The sequence below is a fragment of the Micropterus dolomieu genome, linkage group LG07 (assembly GCF_021292245.1).
Source record: "Micropterus dolomieu isolate WLL.071019.BEF.003 ecotype Adirondacks linkage group LG07, ASM2129224v1, whole genome shotgun sequence".
NCBI classification, from domain to species: domain Eukaryota; kingdom Metazoa; phylum Chordata; class Actinopteri; order Centrarchiformes; family Centrarchidae; genus Micropterus; species Micropterus dolomieu.
The window spans coordinates 5,607,996-5,635,209 of NC_060156.1; the positions used below are offsets into that span (position 1 = coordinate 5,607,996).

Here is a 27,214-nt window from a genome sequence, read left to right on the forward strand (position 1 = left end):
AAGCTTAAGAGATGGTACACAAGGTATGGCTCCTTCACCTTTTTCAAAGAAAGTAGAATATTTGTGACTTTGCATCCTGATCAATGCTGCTGATCAATGCAACTAACAATAACTGTGCTTTGATGCTTTAGAAACGTCAAGAGTTACGGATGACTGTCTTACCCTTTTCAATGCAACAGTAAATGAACACTGACTTCCTATTCAAATGAGATGTAATAAGGCCTTAAAGGGACCTTAAAACCGTTTTAGCCAACCATGCAAATTACACATCATCACTTCATTCAATTCAGTGCAACTTCAATATCATTCTTTATGTTGTTACACAAAGACTGACTTTGTATCTGAACTATTTGAATTCATAAATGAACTAAAATTAAGTATTGTGTCTTCTCTTGGCAATGACAGGAGGACACAAACCACAGTCAATAATTGTGAGGGAGCACAACAGGAGGAAATGTAGTTTCATATTGACTGATGATGCCAACAGGGAGTTGTAGTCTTTTTCTTTCCACTCGTCCACATACAGTGGGCGTGCTGGTCTGTGTGTTCTCTCCGGTGTCTAGTTGTGGGGTATTAGGACCGTTATCAGCTCTGTCTTACAAGGATCAACAAGATCACAGCAACGGACACAGGTCAATGCATTATCTGTCTCTCCCTGTATCTTGTATCTCTGTTTCACTCGGCTGCTTGCTTACACTTACACACACACACACACACACACACACACACACACACACACACACACATGTACAGGAATACTTAACAAAAACAACTTAATCAATGTGAGATATTGTCCCTCATGTGTTGACACGGATATGAACTTCCTATTTATATTATATGTTCTGTCATTTTGACATTTCTGTGATGCATTTAATTTTCTTCTTACATTTCCCTTTACTGCGAGTCATTTAGAGCAGTAAATATTCACATTTCTGTCACTTTTTCTCCACAATCTATTTCCAATTCCTCACACCACCATTCATCCTTTTCTCACGCTCTCGTCTCGTTGGACTCTCCACAGTTTGTGCAGGTAATCATCTCAGCTGTCATTTCCGTCCCCACCTTGATACCATCCATCTCTCCTTCCCTCCCACTCCACCTTAATCTCTTCATCATCTGCTCATCTCCATCTCCTCTGCCCTGCCTCTCTCTTCCCTCCCCCTCCATATCTCCCTCATCTCGCTCTTCTTCACCATCTTCTTCCTCCCAATCTCCAAAGCTTGTGCAAGGCTCTAATTAGCTGACGGCTCCACTAATGAAGCCTGACAACAAAAGATCAGCGGGGCTGGCAGGTGGGTCAGAGGGAGAAAAAAGAGAAAAGAAAGGAAGAAAACTTTGTAATACAGTGCAGCTGTGTAGAGTTGATTGTATGTGCTGTCAGGTTGCTCTATTGCTCTCTTTTCCTCTACAGGCTAACAGGAAGTGACACGTGTTTTTAAAATGCAGCTGACAGGATATGACACTGCTCCTTACGCGGCGGCGTCTAAGCGCGGGGAGTAATTAGCGCTCTATCGACTGCCATGACATCAATCAGACTAGCTGTCTAAATGCCTGTGTGTGCAAGAGAGACGCTCACAGTGGCAGAGTAGGGTGGCATCCTATCGTCATGACAATCAGTGTGTGTGTGTGTGTGGTATATCGTACAGATTGAAATTGTCTGGCATAACATTATTTAGACAAGCCTTATATTATGTGTTTGTGTGTGACAGACAGAGAAAGAAGGAGCGCTACAGGTGGTAAATTGGCTGGCATAAAATCATGTAGGCAGGCTGTCTGGCTCAACGTTCCCCTTTGACTTGCACAGCCGTGTGTGTGTGGCAGGAGGCCTATTTGCCTGATGCCTCTGCCAAGCACAATAGCTTTGGATGGCATCTCTCTAAAAACTGGATTTATACTTGAAGCAAAGGGGTTAAAGGCTGTCCCGTGACAGATACCTATAGTGCTATATTTAACTGGTTGACTGGCCACAGCAAAACCAGACCAATGCATTGTATAGTATGATCACACCGTATCATTTTTATTTATATTTCCTACTGCAAATCTGTTTCAATTATTATTAACAAAAACAATGGGGATAGGTCGGTTTACATTCTTTCAATGATCACAGCTGATGGCTTTGCTAGATGTATATTTAAGAAAAGTAGACAATTACTGAACCTTTTGCCAAACTGCTTTAGGTTGTCTTCCCATGGTTTCTCTGTGGCTATTTTAATGGTCTATGTACTCCAAGTCCTCCTAATGAAACAACACAACTGTTTGTTTGTCACTGACTTTAAAATTATCAATGAAATGTTATTTTGCCCCAGTTGGCAGGACAGGTTATCCATCCCTTTCTATGCCATTACCAAAATGATTCACAAGAGCAGTTTACAGTTTTTCTGCCACCAGTAAGGTTAAGGTTTGGGCAGTTTATTTTTGTACCACTATTGTGGCACAGGACAATATTTGAAGTATATACAAAGATAACAGGCTATTTCAGAGCCATTATCAAGTTATATTAGAGTTCTAAACAGAAAGAAAAACTGTAGTAGGAAAGGTGCAGTATCTACTGACACAAGTGGTGGAGGTCAGACTTCAGCATACAAACCAAATAACAATGTTATGGCTATTTCCATGAACTGTATTACTTTTGTTATAAAGTACAGGCACTGTTCAAAGCATTAATGTACACGTCTACCATGTGTTACAAAGTGTTACTTACATGTCTACCATTAGGCTGTTTCAAACTTGTTTCTAGCTTGACTAACAATCTCCCTAATTACTCCAGAAGTTTTGAGAAGTCACTCCAGCTGACCTTTACTTCACATGACCTCATCTGTCCCATGCTCTCTGGCCTTTGCTTGTTATACAAATATTTGGAGTCAACCTAGAGCGGTTTTATTAGATTTAATTAAGCCAAACCGCAGCCTTTATCTTAACCAGAATGATTCCACCCAAGCTCGAGTATGATTATTAACCCTAACCTAAATTTAACTAAAGAGTTTTTCTTTAGTATTCATTTTTTTATAAAAGGAGTTTTCCATAATATAAACACTTGTGAATGTCATATATCAAGTGAGGTAATCATGGTGCACACACTGCTACGACGTGGCACTTGACCGGATTCACTGTGATTACATTAAATGCAAGCTCATGTTGAGTACTGTATATGGATATAAAAAAATGTGTCGAGCTGTGGCGAGAATCATGATGAACTCAGCGAGGCAGTTCTCTTCTTTTAGAACAGGCGCTTTATTGACAGCAACAAGCAGAGAATCCCTTTACACTACAACACCCAGACACTCACTCAACCACAGGCACATAGCACAACACAATGTAGATTACGCTAACTTCCTTGGCATTGTAGGAACACACAAACAAACATGAGCCTATCCCCCAATTAACCAGGAGGCTGTCCCTATATGCTCACCATCATAAAAGTGTTTTGCCAAGTACAACACAGAATATACACACAGTGTGCGTGTTGCTTAGCTACAACTAAAATTTCAATTTAATTCATATTCCCTACTGCATGAAAAAGGTAAGATTGAGTACAGGGACAAAAACATCTAGAAAGTAGATGGCAAATAACATCAAAGATGTACAAAGCTAATTCTGTCCCTCAGCGTTTACCTTCCGTCTCTTGAAACTTTTAGCGTGTTCCTCTCTTTGTGTGTGTGCTTTTAAGAGGCTGTGCCCAAGTGTCCTTTTACCGTGTACGTGCTCCACTGCGGGAGGATGTCCTTTGCATGGAATTTATTTTTCATCGAGAACTACTTGTGCAAATACGAGAGACGGAAATCATAAATGAGAGGAAGAGAGTGCAACAGGCGGGAGAGAGACCTAGAAAGGGTATATTGAGGGAAAGAGACCAAGGGGGAGGAAGGGATGGGGCAGACAAGTGCCTCTTGAGAGCTTTTCCTTATTAGCCAGGCTGAATCGCAAGCTTTGAGCTCGGAAAACACACACTCTGGCCCTCGTCTGCACTCCATCACTTGCCTCCCCCACCTCTTCTCATTCCTCTCTTTTAGCCCCTCTTCACATTCTCTACTCCCAGCATCTCAGTTCTGTTTAACCCTTACTTACTTTCTTCTTTCCCCTTTGCTAATTTGCCCTTCTCTGTCCATCCGTCCACCTCGTTCTTCATCTCATTGGTGAATTATCCCAAAACATCCACTTAGCCTCTCTTCCCCTCTGAGTCCCCCGCTACCTCATCTTTTCTCCTTTTCTCTTCGCTAGTTCATCCACTTTTCTCATTCCTGTAATTATTTGGGTCCACTCATGTGTCCTTTCAGCCCACAACATTTGGACCCTATTCTCTCTTCCAAATAATCCTCTTCTCTTTCATTTTTTTTAAAGCTCTAAACATGCACTGGCTCTCAATCATTTTCAATCACAGTCTCTCCAGTCTGCTCCTCTTCTCTTTCCATTCTGTTCATTTGTCTTTTTTCTCCTCTTTCTCCGACCTTTCTCCTCCTGCTTTTAGAAACAAAATCTCCCTTTTCTTCAACACTTCCTCTTGCTACTCATTCTGGCTCTTTCTTCTCCATGCCTCTCTTCTGCTTCACCCTTTCTCCGTTTTCTTTCTTTAATTTCCCTTCCTCTTTATTCCTAATCCCACTTAACCTTCCATTTTACTGCCCTTTAGTTCCAAAACACTCCACACTTCTCTCTCATATCCGCCATCGTCCTTGAATGTGATTGCTCCTCTTAGTTTATAAATTAGTGCAAAATACCACATTTCTTTCTACAGAATTTCCATAATAATGTAAATTTTCTTATACATCTCATGGTCTCAACAAAACACAAAATAAGTATTTTAAATAACTCATAAGAGTGTATTGTAGATCTGCCACGCCCATTTGTGGGACAAATGCACATCTGCAGTGCTGTTTAGAAGTTAAAACAATTAAAACTAGTTTGTAAAGATTAAAGATTCGAACAGTCATAGGGAATGGGGACTTTTGTTTTAAGATGCTTTAACAAACAACCAAAGCTGTGGAGAGGTAAGCCATTAATTGCAGGTCACAGGGCACATGTGCAGATGTTGCAAAGAGACAGCGGGACTTGCATTGGATCCGTGTAAAATTGACTGAAATGTGATAGAAGCCATTACAAATCGGGCCTGTAAGCTACTGCTCGTGCTGCAGCTATTTATCGGTGCATTTTGTGTTTCAAGTAAGTAACCTCGGTTCATTCAGTAATGAGCTGTTCTTTGTGACTTATATCATTTGCTGTAATGCTTATTAGTGCCAAAATCATGTTACTACCCAAAGATACATCCCCTAATACACACACACACACACACACAGAGCCCCCGCCCAACCAAAACTAATTACCTACAAGAAGAGAGTGATGCGGAAAACAGTACTTGCACAGACCAACCTGGCACCCACTAAAAGCACCTCCAGTGTGTGTGAGAAGTGTGTAAGATAAAGACAGTGAGTTTTTATTACTCTGTGTGTGTGTGTGTGTGTGTGTGTGTGTGTGTGTGTGGCACTCATTGAGCTGGGAGAATGTCTGATTAATTAACATGGAGCAAAGAAAGCCTCTCCAGTGAGCAGCCAAGCAATGCTAAAAGCTCATCTCCCTCTCCTCCCTCTATGTCTCTCTTGGTCTCTTTTCACCATTTTCACTCTTAATACACATTTTGGGAGCGCACAATGTTTCCGTCCATGTACTCAGCGAGGTAAGACGAGTGCAATCTACATATGCAAGCTTAAATATGTTAGGTAAGGTAAAGTGTCTGGTGTAAAAATCCATAAATTTGCCCATGTGTAGCATTTTAGCAGTGAAAAGAAGCCTGGCTGCCTCTACACTACATCTTACGCTGTATCATGGATTGCTGTATTACTGTATGAAAGTAAGGGGACGTCTGCTTTTCCAGCACAAACAAAGCTAAAGTTTTTCAGATTTTCTCACAATGGCAGATGGTGGGACATGTGAAAGCCAATGGCAAAATCACACCTAACATGTGTATTTTCTTTAGTCAAGCAAAAGTAAAAACAAACACAAACAGAGCAGCAATAAGGAGGGACGAGAGGGGTGGAACAGGAACTTTGTCTTTTCAGAAAGTGGCAACATTTTATAAGCGTTATCGATTCAACAGATGCACTCAAATGCATAATTTGGTAATACCACTTCTGTCATCTTGAACATGGTATTGTTTGCTTATGGCATGTGTCTTCAAATTCTTGACAAAACCTATGTAAACTGTGAGTATATAAGATGTGTTCTACATTATACTGTGTAAAGTGTAGGTCTGCGTATCTTTTATACACACGGGGCAGGCCGAAAACATTACTCACACCTTACTAACACAGCATAGGACATGATGACAAAAACTTCAGGACTGAATCAACACCTCTTTCTCTCTCCCTCAAAACATGCAACATTATAAGCAAAGACATCTGTTGCAAGGTTACTGCACTGCATTAGATGTTCAGAAGTATCACTGTACTGCGCTATTCATTGTCTCAGAGTAGGAGAAGCTATGCTTTTACGTGTCTTTTGTCTTTCATTCTTGAGGTTATTTGACTTATCTTTCGCTCATGCGCTACAGTAACACTCTCTCTCTCTGAAGCTCACTCCACTCTGGTCTCTCCAGGCTGCTTGTTTTCTAATTGGTGGAGTGCCAGAGGTCGTGGTTGTTATGGTAACCTGCAAGGGGCACTTGGAAGGGTTAGGTGGTGGTGGTGGTGGTGGTGGTGGTTGGGAGAGGGTGGGAGGGGGCACCCACTCAAGAAAACGGAGGGCAGCACTCATCTAAGGCTTGGGTGGTCACTTCAGAAAATGGACTAGTTACGCGCGCGTGTGTGTGTGTGTGTGTGTGCGTGTGCGTGCGTTTGACATCCTAACTACCTGTTTTGTACATGCACCTAAGTGTGTGAGTGCACAAGACAAAATGGTTCTACTGGCAGGACGACAGGGAGTGGGAAAGATAGTGAATGTGTGTGTGTTCGCTGAGGGTGGGCAAAGAATCCTGCTCTCCACTTAAAAATCTTCTAAAGAGCTCCTTTTCTTGGGTCCTTTTCTCTCTCACCCTGGTTCCCTTGCTACGTCCTTCCCTACGTGAGCCACTCAGGCCCTCCAATCTGTCCATCTGTGTGCCGAGATGGAAGAGGGGCGGACAGCCGCAGGAGGGTGGACACCAGGAGAAAGACTGTACGTCCACAATAAGCTGACTGAATCTGAAAATGTATCTTTTTCTCTCTCTTAGATTTAGCACTTCATCCACACTTAGCTGGCTTTTTGACCCCCAAAGACTTAGCTTTTTGGGTGGGGGCTTTCTAGCAGTTAATATAAGAAGACGACTTTCTGTCACCTCTAACCTACTCTGTAGCCGATCACACAGTAAAGGTGTGTGCATTTTGGCAGATGACTTTGAGATCATAAACTATTAATTTGATTGATACCAAAAAATTAAACAACCGGGAAATGCTCCTATGGACGCCCATTGTTTTCAATTGCATATTCAAAATGAGATGCCTTCTTGTGGATATTGTCTAACGTAAAGGAAGATTACAAAGGAAAACCTTCCCTTTGTGAAAAGAGAGGAGAGAGAGAGAGAGAGATTTTGTGTGCTTTTTCTCTCAAACACATTCATGGCTTTGTGTCTGTGTGTGTGTGTGTGTGTGTGTGTGTGTGTGTGTGTGTGTGTGTGTGTGTGTGTGTGTAACTGGTTTACTAAATGAGTCTGCATTAAACTCTGCCATGCATAAGAAATTGAGCTGGCTGTGCCCTTTAGAATTAAAGGTGGTGCGCTGGTTGAGAAGCAGACTGTGTGATATATCACTTCGCTGTGTGGTTAAATAACTATCCTTCCATAATAGAGCAGTTTAAATGCTTATAAACACCTACAAAAATGCACACATGCAGCCAGACACATACTGTATATGTGTGCTGTGGAGTATAATTGGCTATTTTTTAAGACCTATTATGTAAATTGCGATTTTACTGATGCCCATGTGAGATACCTGAAGAAAGTGACATGATGTCTGAACAACTGCAAAGACGATTAAACTGGCGTGGAAGACTGCATGCAGCCTTGTTTTGATTTAAATTATTTCTTGGAAAACTTGGAAAAAGTGTGACTGCTTGCTTACATATGGCTAACTAAAGCCGGGCATGCAAACTGGTCGGGGGGTAAAAAAAAAAGGTGAGAAGGATATGCAAGCAGAGAGACGGTGTAAGAGCGATCTGTTTTTAAGCTTACAAGTTGTATACAAAACGTGCATTTGTCTACTGCAACAAGAGAAAGATACCGACACGTCACTTTGTGTTGAAAAGTAGTGGGGACGTAAGGGCGTATTCCCCCAGAAAGTTTTGAGTATTAAACACTTAATTTCTTGCACTGCCTTTCCTACATCAACTTATGATGAAAACGGTTTTTATTTATGTAAAGGGAAACACAAACTTCAGGTGGCAGGTGACAATTCAAAATTATAATATTACAGAATCTTGTGCAGTGCAGCTCTCAGGCATTTCTATGCTGCTTTCACATGTTTCTCCTGTAGACTGTATCAACGTTCTCATGAAATATCATCCCTGCTCAATTAGGACACATGCAGGCATGATTATTTCCCCCCTCTCTTTTGTCGTGTTCAAAGGGAGAGAACAGAAAACTTGGCCAAAAAGTTGGTAAAGTCACTGACTGGTGCTGCATGTTTTGGGGTCATTTTATAATCTGTAGCTTGTTAATTCTTACTTAAAAATGCAAATAAACCTTTCTCAAAGCACTTTCATTGGTTCTTTGCCATTTCATGTTGCAAGCTCTTTTTCAAAGCTTTTTTAACAAATGATTTCAAAAAGTGATGGGGATATGTCCCCTGCTCCCCCAGTGTAAATAGCACAGATGCCGACACGTTGATCCTGTTTGGGCAGCATGTTGGCCTAGTGGATAGCACTGTGGCCTCACAGCAAAAAGGTCCTGGGTTTGAACCCCGGTCGTCCCGGCCTTTGCTGACACTGCATTTCAATCTGGAGTTGGTCCCCAGGCGCTCTACAGTGCCTGCCCACTGCTCCCTTCAGGGATGGGTTATATCTCACTATGTGTATGTGACAAATAAAGTACCTTTTACTTTGACGTTAGCCTATATTACATCCAGGTTGCTGACATAGCTCTGAACAATTAGCTTAGCTAACATTATTGGTCAATAACAGTGGGCAAAGTTATAAAATTGGCAACATTACTGTATCTGACAGGACAGCTAACATTGTAAGCTGGCTTACTTCTGTCTTATATCAGGCTTGCTGTCCAACGGACAGTTCGTTCGGCAGTCTCACCTGTTCAGCTGTCAGACCCGCCCTACTCTGCCTCTGATTAGCTGTTGGGTTGAGGCATTAGGAGTGACGATTGGTTAGGCACAGCCAGTTGTAAAGTCGCTCATGCTAGACAACAATTTTACCCCTGCGCCACCCACATTAATTAATGTACTCTTATCGTCGTCGCTGTTATGTTGAAAGTATCGACCTGTTGCTCCTCTACTGTGGAGTTTGTCACAGCTTTTGACAGATTCAAACATTATGTTAAGCAGGGCCAGCTACTGAGCGCCTACTGATGTGCTCTTTGTCGTACGTGCATCATAGAGATACCTGCAGCAATGAAAGAATACTGTGTGCATTTACAAGCTTTTTTAGTGTTTGGCTCAGACCCAGTTCAGAGTAAAATCACTATGGGGGATTTTCAAATTATTGGAGATGCACCAGTAGTTACAGAGCAAACTAAAAGGGCAATAAAGGAATGGGACACTGCAGATGTCAGTCAATTCTGCTGTGTGTTGCTGACAGTTGATGAAAAGACATTAAGACAAACAAAACAATAGCGGTATAATCAGACTTATTCATTACTAATTAGGCAGCATTACTACACAAAGTAAGCGAAGCACAACAAATTTAAGATGTTTACTACTTTAAACTATTGTTCCATTAAGAAGATATCAACTTTGTAATGCAACAATCATTTTCAAATCAACTAAAAGGTAAATCTTCCAAGTTTAGAGGAAGCATTATGGAGTGCTGTGTCCTGTTCACTAAATATTCTAGGTGATCTTTATTTCTGAATCAAGACCTACTAAAAGTTATTATTGTTTCCAATGACTAAGCAAACTGATTGTTTCCAGCAGCACTCACAGTTTCCAGGGCAGCCTAATTTCAGCCAATGGTGTTGTTTCATTCTTAAATTATCATTATTACCCAGCACTGTCTCAAGGCTGAGGTACTGCCTGTTTCGTTGTTTGGCTTGTTGAGACATTCTTTAATATTCATGACATGCTTTTCTAACAGACAGGAGTTCATCTATATGTTATATTCAGTCTACATACACACAACTGTGTACATTTGTGAGCTGTAGGTGTTTTTACCTCTGCATTACTCATTCTGTGTGTGTGTGTATAAATCGGTGTGCTTCATTGCCTTGCTGAGGTGCTGATGGAATGGAGTCCTTAGCAAAATTGTTTATCTCCGTCTCCCACATGCATACCGCAGCTCTGGCCTCCCTCAACGCACAGTAACACAGAGTCACGCACACACTGAGTCACACACACAGACACCGCTGACACACTACCTTCTTTTTTTGGCACCATCGATTACTATCAGCCAATACCTGGACTTCCTTCTGTCTACCTCATCAGGTTTCAGGAAGTGATGATAAATGAATAGCTCTATCTGCCAGGACTGCGGTGGACATGGATACAGGTTTGCAAAATCAAGACATTCTTAGACTTATTTTTCTTCTTTTAAAGAAGGAAATAGATTGGGAAACTTAAGTGAGTAAGTATTGGAAAAATCAAGCTAAATACCCACAAACTGTCTGCTGTAATTACTATATTTAGCTGCACATTTAACCATGCATTGCATTACTGCAGCCCAAGCAAACAATGTGCATTTACATAATCCAAATAATAATGTGTGAATATGAGACGGTTGATGGGTTAAGGATTGTTTCAAAAACATACAATTTCACAACAAAATACAACATAATACTTAGAATTAGAAAAGACTGAAGTTACGACAAATTGTTTTTATGTTATGTAGCATTTACTTACATTTAATTAAAGACAGTGGTGGCTCACCCATGACCTTTGGTTTGGCTTTAGAAGAACCTGGCACTGTATAACATGCCTGTCTAAGGTTTGAACATTGCTGGATTCCATATCCTTGTGCATTTAGAAAAAAAGAAATAGCAATTCACTTTTAATGAAAATAAAGTCAACCCTAGAAACCAAGGTCAAATGAGTCTTGACTTTCCATGATGGAACATTATTTATGCATGGAGGAAACAATACGAGACAGACACTGTCAAAAAACATTTCTATGAAGCCTGGAGCTGTCCATCAAGCAGGCACAGCAATATGGTGTGTGTGTTTGTTTGTGTGTGTGTGTGTGTGTGTGTGTGTGTATGCGAGAATATCTGTACTGGTAGATATATTCAGAAGTAAGTGAGCTGTGACTGACGTAATAAAGGTAAGGAGTAAGGATTGTGGAGCTGAGAGGAACACTTTGAACCCTGCGGTGGGTTGTTTTTCTTGCTGGGACACACACACACACAATATATATGTCAGTGGGCATGTGAGTACACATTCGCTCATACTGAAGCTCAAAGCAAGCACAAACAATTCAATCTTTTTCTTTTTGTCTGCCTGTCTCCATCTCTCTCTTGCTCTCAAACACAAACACACACACACGCACACACACAAACTGGCCTGTGACAGCCAAACCTGATTTAAACAGGTGAGGTGGGAAAGAGAGGGAGAAATATGAAGCATCAGCAATATAACATTGCATTGTAAACCTGAAGAGGGATGGGAGTGGACAGAAACCTGGGAGCTTCCTGTCCAGGCCTAACTCTAGGAAGGGCGCCCAGGTTTATCCGCTGGTTTTAAAAAGACTAAACTAGACTATACCTGATGGGAACTTTTAGATGTTAAAATGTAAGACAAAGTGATCAAATTGAACCAATTCTGCCACAGTTTGTCACACTAATGAACCAAACCTCTTTGCGCTTCTGAAAAATAACTACCACACTAAAGCAAGAGCCCGAAGCTAGAAGTGAATCCCGAGAAGGTTATGGTGTCTTACCTGTCATTAGCAGTAGCAGAGACAGGAGGAGATGTAGTTCCAGCTCCCCTTGGTTTATTGACTTTGGCGTACAGCCTATCAAGGGGGTCATCATCAGGGATGGCTACAGGGTCGTTGCCATGATTCCCATGCCCTGGAAAGGCAGAGGGACCTTGGGGGGACGGGGTGCGAGCATGGGCGTGCTGAATTGTACTGTAGGGAGGTGACTGAGACAGCGGCTGGGGCATTGAACCCATATCTCTGCCCCTGAAGGACTGTATTCGGGCATAGTTGGGGTCTGTGTCGTCATCCTCCACATCTGGATATGCCGAGCCGCCACCGCCTTGCTGGTCTCTGGGTCGGTGCTCTCGCAGCTCAGGATGCCCTGCCTCGATTCTGACAGACAGATGGAGAGCCAGTTAAGACGTCTAGAAATCTCATTGAAACACTGATGGTTCTCATGAGTGGGCTAATGACAGTTTGTTGAGTTATAACAAAGGCTACCACAAAGAAACATCTTTAAACAAACCACACAAAACTGCACCATTAGTTTAGCACTCAGGAATGACAAGAATGGAGCACAGAGGGGTAGAGAGAACGGAAAGAATGAGAAGAAATAAAAGAAAGGAATGTAAGAGCTGTTAATAGTGGTTTCAATGTGTTCCATGAGAATGATACGTGAACATCATCTGCAATAAAGTGACTTGTGTACTCTGGATATTCACAATATCTGTATGTCAGCAAATTTAAAACACAAAAAAATCATAATCATCTCTTTTCCAGAACGCTCCCCACCTTTCCCTCTCATCTTTCATCCTCTCAAGCTCATGATCACTCAGAATGTCTGTCTTCTGTCGCTGCAGAGCTGCTTTTGCCTCCTTCTTCTCCTCTTTTTTCTTCCCGAATCTGGACAGAGAGAAGCAGCAATGCAGACAGAAAGACAAAGAGAGATGGGCATCAAAAACAATGAGACAGAGAGAGAAAAATATCATAATATTATAGCTCAGCATGGGGATTTTAACAGCCTTTGGCATGATGTGGTTCTGTGGAAGCAGATGAGGAACAAACAACACATTTGTACTGTTCTTACAACAAACGCACACACAGTGACATAAACGCAGATACACACACTTTGTTATTCGTTGCGAGAGCTTATGGCACAGCATGTGACTGAGTGTCAGGACCAATACAATGTTGGTATGCCGTCAGATTTATGTCATATGTCAAGAGCAAATCATATTATTTCTCACGCGCAAGATTCCTATTGTTTGGGCGATTTTTTTGCCTTTATTGATGATAGGACAGCCGAAGACAGACAGCAAATGCTGGAGAGAGAGGGTGGAAAGACGTGCAGCAAATGAGTTGCGGATTGGATTCAAACCCGGGACACTGCGGTAAGGACTCACTGGTACATGGTGCATGTGCTCTGCTAGGTGAGCTTGTACACAATTTCAACAACCAAGAGATGTACAGGGTACTGAGAGCGAGAAACAAAAAATAGGAAGAGGCAAACAATGGCACCTGCATACATAGAACTCAGCAGTAATGTAAGGTAAATCACACTCAGCCTCTTGCTGCACCTTATAAATGACTCAATATCCAAAAATGAAAATGAAATGAAATGCCCCAAAGGCTTTTTTTGTCATACCCGTCTCTTCTTGTCATTCTTTCCTCTTTGATTGTTTTTGTTTATAACATGAATCACTCAAAATCCATACATTAAACTATAACATACAAATACTGTATATATATATATATATATATATCTTGGACTTTGGCAAACATTTATTGACATTTTTCACCAGTTTCTGACATCTTATAGACCAAACAACTAATCAATACTGCTAACTAATCAAATGAAAATACTCATTAGCTGCAGCCCTAAAAGCTAGTGCCTAACATAGTAACTACTACTCTATACAGTCTACTCTAAATTAAAAGTTGGCATACACAGGATATACTTAGAGGCCCATTTTAAGTGGCCACATATCAATACTCAGACCACACCAGTCAATATAGATTGTGTGAGGTCAGCATCAACAGCACACTCAGCACTACTGGACACTGCACAAGTCATTACCTGGACAGGACCCTGAATTGCACACACACAAAAACACACACACCTGACTAAACTTCATAGCTAAATGCGAATGACTAATGGTGGCTTCAGCCTTCGGGCCGGACACACTGGCATTTGCTATTGAATGAAGATGTTGACAGCATCTCTGTCTACCAAGAGAAACAAGCAACATTTAGTCAAGATAACCAGTATTACCACAACACTGTATGTGGATGCATGGTGTAAAAGAGAAAACTATTTACAGTGAATGATTGTTGTTTTCATTTTTTGTTTCTCAACCCAAGAACAGGATTTAAGTTAACTTTTATGCTGACAAAGCTCTGACTTATATTATATAGATATTAGATATTGATAGCTATCAGAGGCTATAAATGCCATAAACACGTATAGCCTGCTCACGAGCTGATGTAAAAAAGAAAAAAGTAAATAAACTAATAAACTCATCTCTTAGTAGCTCATTCAACTTTACACCCTAGCAGCTATACAGTGAGTAGGATATGGTTAATTGAGCCAATCAAAGCTGCTAAATAGTTAATTTATCCAACATGCAAACGGTGACCTTATAACATGCCTTAATGTTTTATTTATCTAGTGAATCTACTGATGTATTATTTTTTCTTTGCTACCCGCTGATCTTTCTGAAGCATCGCTGAACCTGCTTGTGCATTATTTAAAACAACATTCATAGTCAATTTAAAGTGTGGGACTGTGTTGTAGTTTAGCCTGTGCATGTCTGTGCAATGCTGTAGTAAAAGAAAAGGTGTAATATATAAGTTAATATGTTGAAATGCTTAATGGGGGTTGGTGGGGGGGCATGGGGTATAACCATGTGCATGCATTAACAGAGTGAGTGTGTCTTCATCTCACAGGGGACAAGCCTTGCTCTAATTACCGCTACCTACAGAGTTAGAGGCTTACCCTTCCCTTCAACTCCCTCTCATTCCCTCACTTACCCCTCTCTCACCTCTCTTTTTTTTTACCTCAGCACTCTCCTCCTTTTTTCTCATTACCCTCATTTCTGTGTCTTTCCATCACAGATTACCTCGCCTTCACCCCTTCATCTGGCCGTCATGCTTGGCATGTCGACCCATGGTATCAAACACTTCTCTCACAGCCCCTCCTCTCCTCTCTTCTATACTGTCATCTCTATTTCCTCTCTTGCTTTTCTGTCCTTCTCTGTAACATAACATGGCAAATGAACCAATCAAACACACCCTAGTGGATCAAATGATGAGAAGCCATGACCTGTTTTCAATTATGAGAGGAATGAGGAGGAGCTTGACTAAATAATTTCCCTTTTGGAAATAAATGAAGCGTTAACTTACCTGTCCACAATAACATGAATCCAACACCTTGCTATTTAATTCTCCATACTGACCTAAGAGACCAACTCTATCCAACAGACATAGAGGTATTTTACATTAGGGTTGTGGACAATTAATGGGAAAGCACTAGATACTGAAAAGTAAAAGAGTAAGAAGGTAAAAACAACAACATATTTTTTAGTGCTGAAGAAAAAAGTAACACACACATTTTAGCTTCAGGATTATCTCCATTCTGCTTCTTTGAGGACATTATGACAAAAAATAAAATAAAATGATATGGAGTTAAATTTGTGAAAATTGAAACAGATGCTTTAAACTTTTCAAAATCTGGTTAAAAGCATCGGCTACCTAAGTTAAATATGGAGTACCATCAGCCATCTGTAACTATTTTTGATTGACCTACATTCAGCAGCAAATGGAAGGGAAAAGAACAGTGAGGGAGATATAGAGGGGAAAAAAGATGTAGAAAGATAATGGACACCTACAGCTTAATTAGACCTTCTCTCTCTCTCTCTCTCTCTCTCTCTCTCTCTCTCTCTCTAGTCCCTCTTGATATTGTTATTACTGGGGTATCCTGGGTGGCAACATGCACGGATGCACACACAACTGAACGATACACATAAAATCTACAGAAACATACAGAGGCCATAGACATGCAACAATTAAATAAGGCGTGTGTGTGTGTGTGTGTGTGTGTGTGTGTGAGTGTATGTGTGTGTGTGTGCATGTGGCCTTTTGCAAGTGAAGGAGGAAGTAATAGAAATGGAAAGCTGCACACATGAGATACCACAGCAGGGAAGTATTTCTCCTGCCACCGTCTTCAGGCTGACCACAGAGGGTGTCTGGGCTGATACTCAGCTGAGTGTTTGTCTTTGCATGCTTAAGTTAAGAGAAAAAAGACAATTTAAGTGAATGGGAAGTGAACTGGCTTATATCACGATGTCATGACACTCACCTTTGACTTTTTCCCTCACTTTTGTATTAAGATCAATTTGCTTCATTTTTGTTTGTTTCTTTAATTTTTTGTAATTATGACTTCTGCCTGTCAGCAACTTCTTTTCCATGTCTGTCGTTTTTTAAGATGTCTTCTGTCCAACATGAGTGATCAGTCAAATTACAAACCATTATCTAACCCACCACAGCACACATTTACAAACTAAGAAAGACGCTGGACGTGAGACTAACTTTAAAAAGTTTACTCTATCTTTAATGAATGATAAATTACTAAATTGTGGCAAATGGAAAGGCACGTGTGATGAACAGACACAACATACACACATAGCCTAAATGTTAAAAGTGTTCTGAACATTACGCTTATGCTTAGAAGTTATGCTTATGTATGCTTGAGAATAATTTCACAAGGAATATCAGAGTAAGAACAGCTGATTAGCAGCCAGTTAGGATGAATAAATTACCTCTTGTTCTGTTGACAGTGGGAAAAAATGATGACTCATGAATATTCATGACCTAACACCGCAATCTGTATGGTACTTGTATGACTACTCATTTGCATGTGAGAAAGATTTAATTAAACATCTATACACAGGTTACTTAAAGCTTCCATCTGTGTAGGAAAAGGTAGGATGAAATAAAATAAAAACACTCACCATCTGATGTCTGACCAAGGTCCAAATAAGTTTCTTTTCATGGTCAACATTATGTACCACCACACAATTTGTTGTAAATATTATAACCACATAATTATTATTATTATTAAATAACATAAGGCAAATAAGGTTGATTAAACTTTTCTTTACTCTGCAAGGAGCCAATATACTTAAACATAGCTTTAAATATCACCTTTGTTTAACTGGTGAGTACATTTAGTTTTAAGACTGTTGTTCGCTAAACAAAAGTATCAGCCCTGTTAAAATGACAGTTAACGTAAATTACAGATGCACCTAACTAAGCAAGCTAGCTAGCACCACACGGAGCGGTTTGCTCCACAGTCTCGTCCAAATATGGTCACGTCCGGTGCCGCTGGTTGCAACAAAATCAACATGGCGGTGACTTTCGGCCAAACTCTAGGCTTCAAAACGGGTGACGTCACGATGACTACCTCCACTTCTTTTATACAGTCTATGGTTGAGATTCAACAATTCAACTGATTCACAAATAATAGTGGGCTGTTTTCATTTATTAAATCTTTCTGTAATAAAACCGAACCATTCATGCAGAACGAGTTCAACATTGTAAATGTTCGCTGTAGTGCGTCAACCTTTTTTAATGTTGTAATGTAGCCACTAGCCAGCCACACTGCTCACTCCAACTGTGTTTTATGCAAGCAAGTATGAATATATGCACAGCAAGTCAACACTGCCAGCAGTGAGGTGAAACTATACTTCTGAAAATTCTGAATCAAAATCAATCTTAGAAGATAAAAATCGCGATTATTACGTGAATTAATTCCCCCCCTTAATTCATTTTTTTCTCTACAACAGGAGCCTGAGCCCCTGTTACATTTTCTCACATACCTAATGCTCTAAACAATTAAACTAAACCCACAATTTAACCTACATATATTCTAATCGTGACGTTACACAAAACATTTTCTCACTGGTCAGCACTGCATTACTTGGTAAAACATCAGTAGGTCTAAAACAGGTTCTTACAACAAACCACTACAAGACACACACACATGCATGCATTCACATGCACGCACATACACACAGACATGCTACTTGGAATGCTGAACAGTGGGCGTTCAGAGGGCTGTTCCACACTTGTGCTTCTGAATAGTCTATCAGGAGAAAACTCACTGACAAATGAGCAGAAAACGAGTGCAAACATCTGTGACTCTCACTTCACCTATTCTTTCTATTCTTCCGCTTTCCTCTCACTTCCTCCCTCTGCCACTCCATGGACACGCCTCCCTTTACTATCATTGGCAAATGGATCCCTGAGGGAACGGATGATTGACAAGTGTGCTTCGATAACAAGCACACACACAAACATACATAAGCAGACAGACACTGTGCAAGGAAGCAACGCATTCAAATCAAAGCATACACACACACACACACACACACACACACACACACACAGATGATTGGCAGGCATGACACCAGTTCGTGACACTCCAATGACTTCCTGTCATGATGTTTGATTGGCAGCTGGTGGGTCCTTCCCCCCTTTCAAGCATGTACTCTCTAATTATGAAACAATGACAGGCTATGTCTGGTAAAAGACAGGGTTTTTCCTGAATAAAGAACTTCAAACAGCCTCTTTGCACAGATTTTGCATTTCCTTTCCCCAAACCTGACCATGTTATTTGGCTGCTGAAAAGCCTAAATAGCAGAGTAATTTGGTAGTTAATCAAAAGAGCTATAAAATGCATCAGATACTTGTTCAAATACAGTATTTTAACTGACATCCCTGGATTTTCAGAAATCTCTTCTACACTGACTTAGAAGAACATACATGTGGCTATTCTTTTGTTAAATTGTCCTTATTTCTCTTATTTTGTTCTTTGAATATAGGGAAGGGGGAAAAAGATATCCTAGCTAATCAGCAATGACCAGTAAAAGCACCCCCACAATTGAGGCGGACTAATCATCACAATGATGGAGCACTTTAAATCTAACAGAGGTGCAGCATTATGACCACCTGGAGAGAGCGGAGAAAGAAGGAGAGCAGAAAGAAGGACAAAGCGGGGCAAATATGGGGGACAGTATAATTATAGGGATCAATGAGAGGTTAAGAAAATGAGCAGATTCATTGCTCGAAGAGACAGATGCTCTAATTGTAAAAGTTTTTGTGCTCTTTTTCCTCTTCATATGGTTTTTGGTTGGCGGCTGCATTCTCCAATTACATTGCTCCTTGAGTTGTAAGTTTAACATTTTCTTATGAAAGTAGATCATCCAGCTGCCAGTCAGCAAAATACTGTATATGCACATGGACATACATATGCACACATAAAACAGAGCATCGGAGGCTAGATGGAAGTGAGAACGGTGATGCACGACTACAACCAAGCAGGCAACCATGCATTTATTATCACAGATTCTCATTAATTTACACAAATTTTAAATCTGAAAATGAACATCATGCACACATACTTTGCACCACACATCAACAACCACATAAACATGATGCACTGGCAACTGCAGCGCCTGTCCCTCTTTGCTTCTGGTAGACCTTGTACATTACCAGTCTCACCTAATAGATTACCATATTTTCATTTGTACAGACTGTGTCTCTCCCTCCTCCCTTTCACAACCCTTCACACACACACACACACACACACACACACACACACACACACACACACACACACACACAACAGAACAGCTCGGAGAACCGTACTCTCAACCTGTGTAAATTATGTTTGTAGAGCATCAGGTTATGGTTGTAGGTACTTGTGTGTATGTGTGTGTTTGCGCAATATAATGTTCAGCGGGCTGCCAGATTTGTTTTGAGTATTAACCTTAACAATCTCAGCAAAGATAGGGAAAAGACACACAGATCAGAGAGTAAGCAAAGGGTTACACAACTGCAGACAACTTGGACACACACACACACGGCATCTGAAGAAGAATCACAGCCACCATGTGCCAACTATATGACGACCATCTGACTGTGTGACCAATCATGTTTTATCACCACATGAATATTCATGATGGTTGGATGGTTACCACCGTGCACGCACACACACACACACACACACACACACACACAGACACAGATGATTGGCATATCTGATTGGCAGGTGGCAGCAGTTCAGATGACAGAGCCAGCTGTCCACTTCAAAGGGCATTTCAAACAAACATTCAGAGTCTCACTTTGATTTCTGGGTTAATAATGTGAATGAAACATTACAGTAATTGCATTGAACCTTTCTACACTTCTACACCCTCTCTTCATTAATGTGAAGAACTACATTGTAATCAGGCATTTTTGGCAATTACAGTATAATTTGGAACAACAAGTGAAGATACTTGAAATACTGTGCAGCTGGGGCATAGATAGAAACATTATGTGGTATTTGGTATAGAGTGTGTCAAATGTGTGAACAAACTGATGACAAACATTAACATTTAAAACAAGACACCTTGGAGTAAGGTTGACTGGAGTAAACTCTCCTCCAGACCATTAGGCCAATCAAAGCTGGCCTTAAATGGATATGAGAAATCAGCAGCCCGGGCTAGATTGAACTGTACTGAATAGTACCAATTTGCCTACTCAGTTTATCGCCATTACATGCAATCAAACGCAGATAGGGAGCTGGAACTGGAGGAAGCAGGCTGGGAGGAAAAATTGGAATGACGCAAAGATTACGGGGGTGTGTGGGGTGGAGAGAGAAGGAGAGAGGTTACAGAAATATAGCTAGAAATAGAGGGAGAGAAAGGTTGATATTATCAATGGGCTCTAATCAAGGCCCTCTTAAGATGATGAGAGATGAGGTGTAGAGGAAAGGTCTAATACATCCTTGGGTGTATTATCTGGTTTCTTAAAGCACTTAAGGCAAGACGTGATGGGGGAATTGCTGCTTAGATGAAAGGATGGATGGAGGGACAGGTACATACAGGAAAGACTAGCTGGAGATATTCTCGGGTGCGCTGCGTAGGCTGACCAGACTATAATCAAACAGAACGGTAGATAGGTGGACGAGAGATGCATGAACACAGAAAAAAGGGATTGAGCATAACCTTTCCTGAACTCTGAAGCACTTAAAACATTGTTAACATAGTAAGATGAAAAAATATATCTTTAGGTGTGGAGCTGTAACAGTAACAGTAAGAGCAATTGAGGATTGTGCTACAGACGAAGGCTGAGAAGGAATGATGAAGCTCCTCTGGTGTGTAATATGTAAATTTATAGGACTTTTATGGCATTGTGCCACCAATAATTTGTTGGTTAAATATGGCTTTGACAGTGATCCATGCTAACACCATGAACCTTAAAATGAAGCCATACAGGTGCAAGAATGACTCAAAATCCACACCAGAACAGGAAAAATCTATGGTTGTGTTGAGGCCTGGGCGATATGACGATATGACCACTGTGAAATTAGTTTTACGTTGGATTTTCGAAAGACGGCTGATGAGTATTCAACGTAAAACTAATATCCAATTGAAACTAACTTACAGCGTGGTCCGTTCTTCCACACATGCCGGTGTTGCGGAGAAGTAATTTGCATTCACACAAATGTGGAGGAGAGTGAAGTTCACTCATAACTGGATAATGAACAGGAGGACTCAGACCATGCAAGCAAAAACAAGGAGTGCATACCAAAGACAGATGTCTGTTGTGTGGAAGAGCAACGCAACACTAAAGTACTCCAGCTGTTTCAGCCGTGACGTTTGTGTCAGGTAATTTTAATGACTTGCCCACAGACATTCAGCTTACTTTATAGTTCGCACATATAGCACAGCCCTAGTTGTGTTTGTCTGTCAAGAAGGAATCTCTCTTCTGCTAATATTTCAAATCACAAAACAAGCAAGATTTAGATGTGGAGCATGTAGACCTCAGAGACACAGAGTGGCTTTATCTGTACATCATTTTGGAATAAGTCAAAATCATGAAGAACACTTTCTTGATACTAAATGCTGACTTTAATCCGGTAATCTCTATGTTCAGACATGACAGGGCACGTCCTGAAAGAGACATAATGCCTGCACGATATTTGGCACCTGGTGCACGAGAAGAAGCAGAGAGAGAGAACAGCGGTGAGTTAAAATGTTACTGCAGCAAGGAAGAAGAGTGTTTTTGTTTTCTCTCAGGCAACATCATTGATTGATTTTGAACTTATTCTGCTACTGACCATCTTGAGTGTGAGGGACTCACACTCCTCATAGCAAATCAACTGATAGACTTTCACATTTAAAGAAACAAGTAAGTAGTATTTTTATTTTACAATAAAAACTTCAAAATCATTTGGTACACTGACTCGTAATAGGGTGAATGGCGTCTCTCTCATGGTCGCTCCGGGCCAAAACACTCGGTTATGGCACTACGTAAGACTGAACTCTTGGTCATTCCAGCCAAGCAATCTATCCACCATAACATCAAACTACAAACTGGCCCCTTAACCATCACTTGGACTACTAAGTAATAGCTTGCTGTGTCTTGTATTATTGTAGCATAATTGTCAACTTCAGAAAAATCAGCCAGAGGTTTACCTTCTGGCTATAAATCTCGTTTGTTGTCTACTGAGAGGTCATTCTTTCGCTTAGACAAGTAATAAGTTAGTAGCTGGTTTGCTATTTATTGCGTTGTTGAAATGTTGGCCAAGTTGTCAACTTGCTAGTTTTTGATCATAAGTAATGTAATCATAACGAATGCACATTTACAGATGTCTATATTTACGGCAGCGGTGAATTAGACTCAAATCTTACATAATGCTGCTTTATTGTTGATACATACCCAGCAGGCTTTGTTTGTTTTCCTCCATGCTTTAAGAGTATTTTTCACCTCATTTTATTTGGCACGACCCCCCCTTACAATAGTCACCCACATTTGAAGCAATTTGTTGTTTGTTTTTGTTGTTGTAATTAAATCACCTTTAATTGTCACTGCCAATTGACTTACCTTCTTTCATTGTCATGTTGTCGTCTTTTTTATTTTTAAAAAAGGGACATAACACATGTTATTAGATGAAGAATGAGATAATAACTTATTATTTATATGATCTTAGAAGGCAGTGCGGGACACGCATTTCTCTATCTCTCATATTTTTTTATTCATCTCAAAGTTGCATATTGTGCTCTGCTAAGTTGAAGTGGTTTATCCATCAGGGGGGAGTTGAGAAAGATGGAGGCAGGTAGATAAGCAGGTACGCAGATCTGACATTAAACTAAAACTACAGGGTGAAGAATGAAGGAACATACTGTACACTACACATCACATACCTATTCATATCCACCCCCACCCACTGTAATGGCCTTCCTTGTGCATACATTTGATTTGACATAATTATGAACTGACTTAGGTCAGAGGAGCCATTTACACACTCAAGTGCTTGACAAAGACATCATTTTAACATCATAAAAGCAACATTTCTGCTCAGCATAAGAAAATGTCTGTCTTTGACTAAACACTATAGGTACGTGAGAGCGAAAGCACGACTGAAGTGAGAATGAGGAAAACAAGGTAGAGAAGAGGTGAAGAAAAAGTACAAGTAAAATTAGTGCATATTAGTCTAATTGCCTAATATTTCACTTTAAATAACATGCAATTCTGATAATCATAGTGATAAAATCTGAATTTGAAATCTGGAAATGTTTTTCTGTCTTCTGGTTCACACAGACTACTTTTAAGTAAGTGTATTTTGAAAAGGCTGCCGCAGTATTTTGTAGATCAAATTGCATGCAAGTGCTTTTCCTAAGATCTGTATCTATGTAATGGTCATGTGAAATCCCATTTCAGAAAATATTAGGTAGGAATTAAGGTAGAAAGTACAAATTGTTCACTGAAACACTCGGACCCATTCATGCTGTGTGTCTACCTATGTCCCATTCACAAGGAGAGATATGGTGTTACAGTTAATCACATGAAATAGTTCTTGCAGATAATTTTCAGCACCTCTTACGGAAAGTGGGGCACCAGTCTTAGAGTGGTCTTTGTGTGCCTGTGAGCATGTGATAGCGTTTCAGAAAGACTTCAGTGTTCATGTTTAAAGGCTATTTTTGTCTGATATCGTATGAATGCACAAGGTGTGCAGAGATTGTGCTAATTTACGTATGTGCCCCTATTGATAGTAGAAAATGTACGTGCATTTGTGAATGACAAACTCCATTAATCTGATTTTCTGACAATAAATAAAGACATTGTCACATCAACCAAATTAAGTTTAAGACATATGTTACAACGTAAGTAACAAATACATTGTGATATTCTGATCTGAATCGTGTGTAGATAGAACATGACTACTGATTCCACCTGACGCCAAACACACTTACAAAATTCCTCTCAAACTCACACTAACGCTGTGATCTGAAAATGTTTTGAAACATCACATGCTGGACAGAAGAGATTTTATCAGGTAGTGTAGGAACTGTGTCGTCCAGTACACACACATGGACACACACACATGGATAAACACACAAAAAGGGATATGATTACAAATGCACGCTTAAGTTTAAAACAGTTTTAAACCAATAACCATCTCTCTCTCTCTCTCTCTCTCTCTCTCTCACGCACACAGTTACATACCTCAGCAGGCCAAAGCCTATTTTCTTGCTCTTCTTCTCCGTCTCCTCAAGCTCCTCTGCTTTCTTTTTCTCTTTCTCTTTCCCTTTCCCCTTGTTCTTTTCCTTCTTCTTTGTTTTTGCTTTCTTTTTCTTGTCTTTTTTGCCTTTCTCCTCTAACCGATCCCCCGCTCCCTGGCGGGATGAACTACTTGCAGGGGTGTCCCGGCCTGAACTTGGCTCTGAACCATCATCTACAGCGAAATACAGGAAGAAAAGGAGAAGGATGCGGATTAGAGGGAGTGGGTGGAGAACAGTGTTTTAAAGAGTAGCAAAAGCAGTACTAATAGAAAATCATCGACTTCTATTATTTGGCTAGATATTAATTAATGACACTAAATGCTTACACCAGAAGACTCAAAATGATAAACGTAATCAACTGTAGATGGAGGACTCTTTGTATAATTAGATTACCAATAAGATGCTTTATGGAAGTGCTAAACCTAGACTGAAAGATTTCTCATTTAACTCCTGATTTAACATAGCTACTCTCGTAAAACTGACCAATTCCACTTTTATGTATTTACAAATTGCTTGCCTGCTGGAATAACTCATGTCACAAGCCCAGTATGCGTATTTATAGTTTGAAAATTATCTATATGGAGAATCTGAATGGGTTAATCTCACCATGTTTACCAGCAATTCATCATACAACTGGCTTGATGAACAGCTAATATTAAACACTCAATAACCATTTACATGTACAAAATGACTATTTTTGCTGTTTGTTTGAGACAAACAAAAGCATCAGATAATCATTACTTTGTATCAGTGAGTCTTCATAATAATCACCGACTCCTTCGAATTTTCAAGTTAACAGGAAGTATTTAGCTAATGCTCTTTGCCAGAGTGACTCATTATAGCAGTAAAATCAAGTAACATTTGCAAAATCCCATAGTATAACACAATGCAGTAAAGACCACATATCACACAAACACAAGCACACACAAACAAAACAAAACAACAATGTACATATCCACAAATGAACAGTCCACATACACACAGGCACCAAACGCTAAACTTTCTCTGCTCGACATCTCGATGGCAGATTTATTAACTTTACAGTGAATTAATTAACCCTTAGAAATAAGAAAGCAAAAATGTTCAAAGCGTAAACTGTGACGCCTCATTACTTCTTGGACAGACTGGAGGCCTGGCCTTGAATTTCAATGATCAATGATGGTGATTTGATTTCAATGACACAAACACACAGACCACTTGTCAGATTGTGTGAGATAACCAAACTAAATTAGTCACTTCAATTGAGATTTTACTTTGTGTGGATATTCACTTCAGCCTTGATTACAGGGACTGTCTAGCAACGAAATGGAATTATAATTGCGTGTGTGTGTGTGTCTGACAATCCACGGCTTCATGCTTGTCCGGACCTAGTTAGTCTTCCCTTAAAGAGAAAGTCATAGTCAACCTTATATTGTGTGTGCGTGCGTGTGCGTAAACCACTATATTTATATTTAAAAAGTATTAACTCATTATGAAAAACAGCAAGCCTCATTCAAAAATACTCTAATTTTCTCTCATAAAATTTGATCTTAAAAAACAAACTGCAAAGTCAGGAAAACCCCAGACCCGATTCACATATACACTGCTCAAAAAAAATAAAGGGAACACTAAAATAACACATCCTAGATCTGAATGAATGAAATAATCTCATTAAATACTCCTTTCTTTACATAATTGAATGTGCTGACAACAAAATCACACAAAAATTATCAATGGAAATCAAATTTATCAACCCATGGAGGTCTGGATTTGGAGTCACGCTCAAAATCAAAGTGGAAAACCACACTACAGGCCGATCCAACTGTGATGTAATGTCCTTAAAACAAGTCAAAATGAGGCTCAGTAGTGTGTGTGGCCTCCACGTGCCTGTATGACCTCCATACAACGCCTGGGCATGCTCCTGATGAGGTGGCGGATGGTCTCCTGAGGGATCTCCCCCCAGACCTGGACTAAAGCATCCGCCAACTCCTGGACAGTCTGTGGTGCAACGTGGCGTTGGTGGATGGCGCGAGACATGATGTCGCAGATGTGCTCAATTGGATTCAGGTCTGGGGAACGGGCGGGCCGGTCCATAGCATCAATGTCTTCCTCTTGCAGGAACTGCTGATACACTTCAGCCACATGAGGTCTAGCATTGTCTTGCATTAGGAGGAACCCAGGGCCAACAGCACCAGCATATGGTCTCACAACGGGTCTGAGGATCTCATCTCGGTACCTAATGGCAGTCAGGCTACCTCTGGCGAGCACATGGAGGGCTGTGCGGCCCCCCAAAGAAATGCCACCCCACACCATTACTGACCCACCGCCAAACCGGTCATGCTGGAGGATGTTGCAGGTAGCAGAACGTTCTCCACGGCGTCTCCAGACTCTGTCACGTCTGTCACATGTGCTCAGTGTGAACCTGCTTTCATCTGTGAAGAGCACGGGGTGCCAGTGGCGAATTTGCCAATCTTGGTGTTCTCTGGCAAATGCCAAACATCCTGCACGGTGTTGGGATGTAAGCACAACCCCCACCTGTGGACGTCGGGCCCTCATACCACCCTCATGGAGTCTGTTTCTGACCG

The 27,214-nt window shown here is 40.6% G+C and overlaps 1 protein-coding gene across 3 annotated transcripts in view; it reads right to left on the minus strand.

Moving 5' to 3' along the window:
* The window catches only part of pard3bb (par-3 family cell polarity regulator beta b), a 232,692-nt gene that overhangs the window by 67,479 nt on the left and 137,999 nt on the right, over positions 1-27,214 (minus strand). For all 3 annotated transcript variants that reach the window (XM_046054894.1, XM_046054895.1, XM_046054896.1), the window contains exons 19-21: positions 24,595-24,823; positions 12,832-12,942; positions 12,058-12,432 (exon numbers count right to left, since the gene is read on the minus strand). In XM_046054894.1, the coding sequence (XP_045910850.1) occupies positions 12,058-12,432; positions 12,832-12,942; positions 24,595-24,823 (715 nt within the window). The remainder of the gene's footprint in view (positions 1-12,057; positions 12,433-12,831; positions 12,943-24,594; positions 24,824-27,214) is intronic.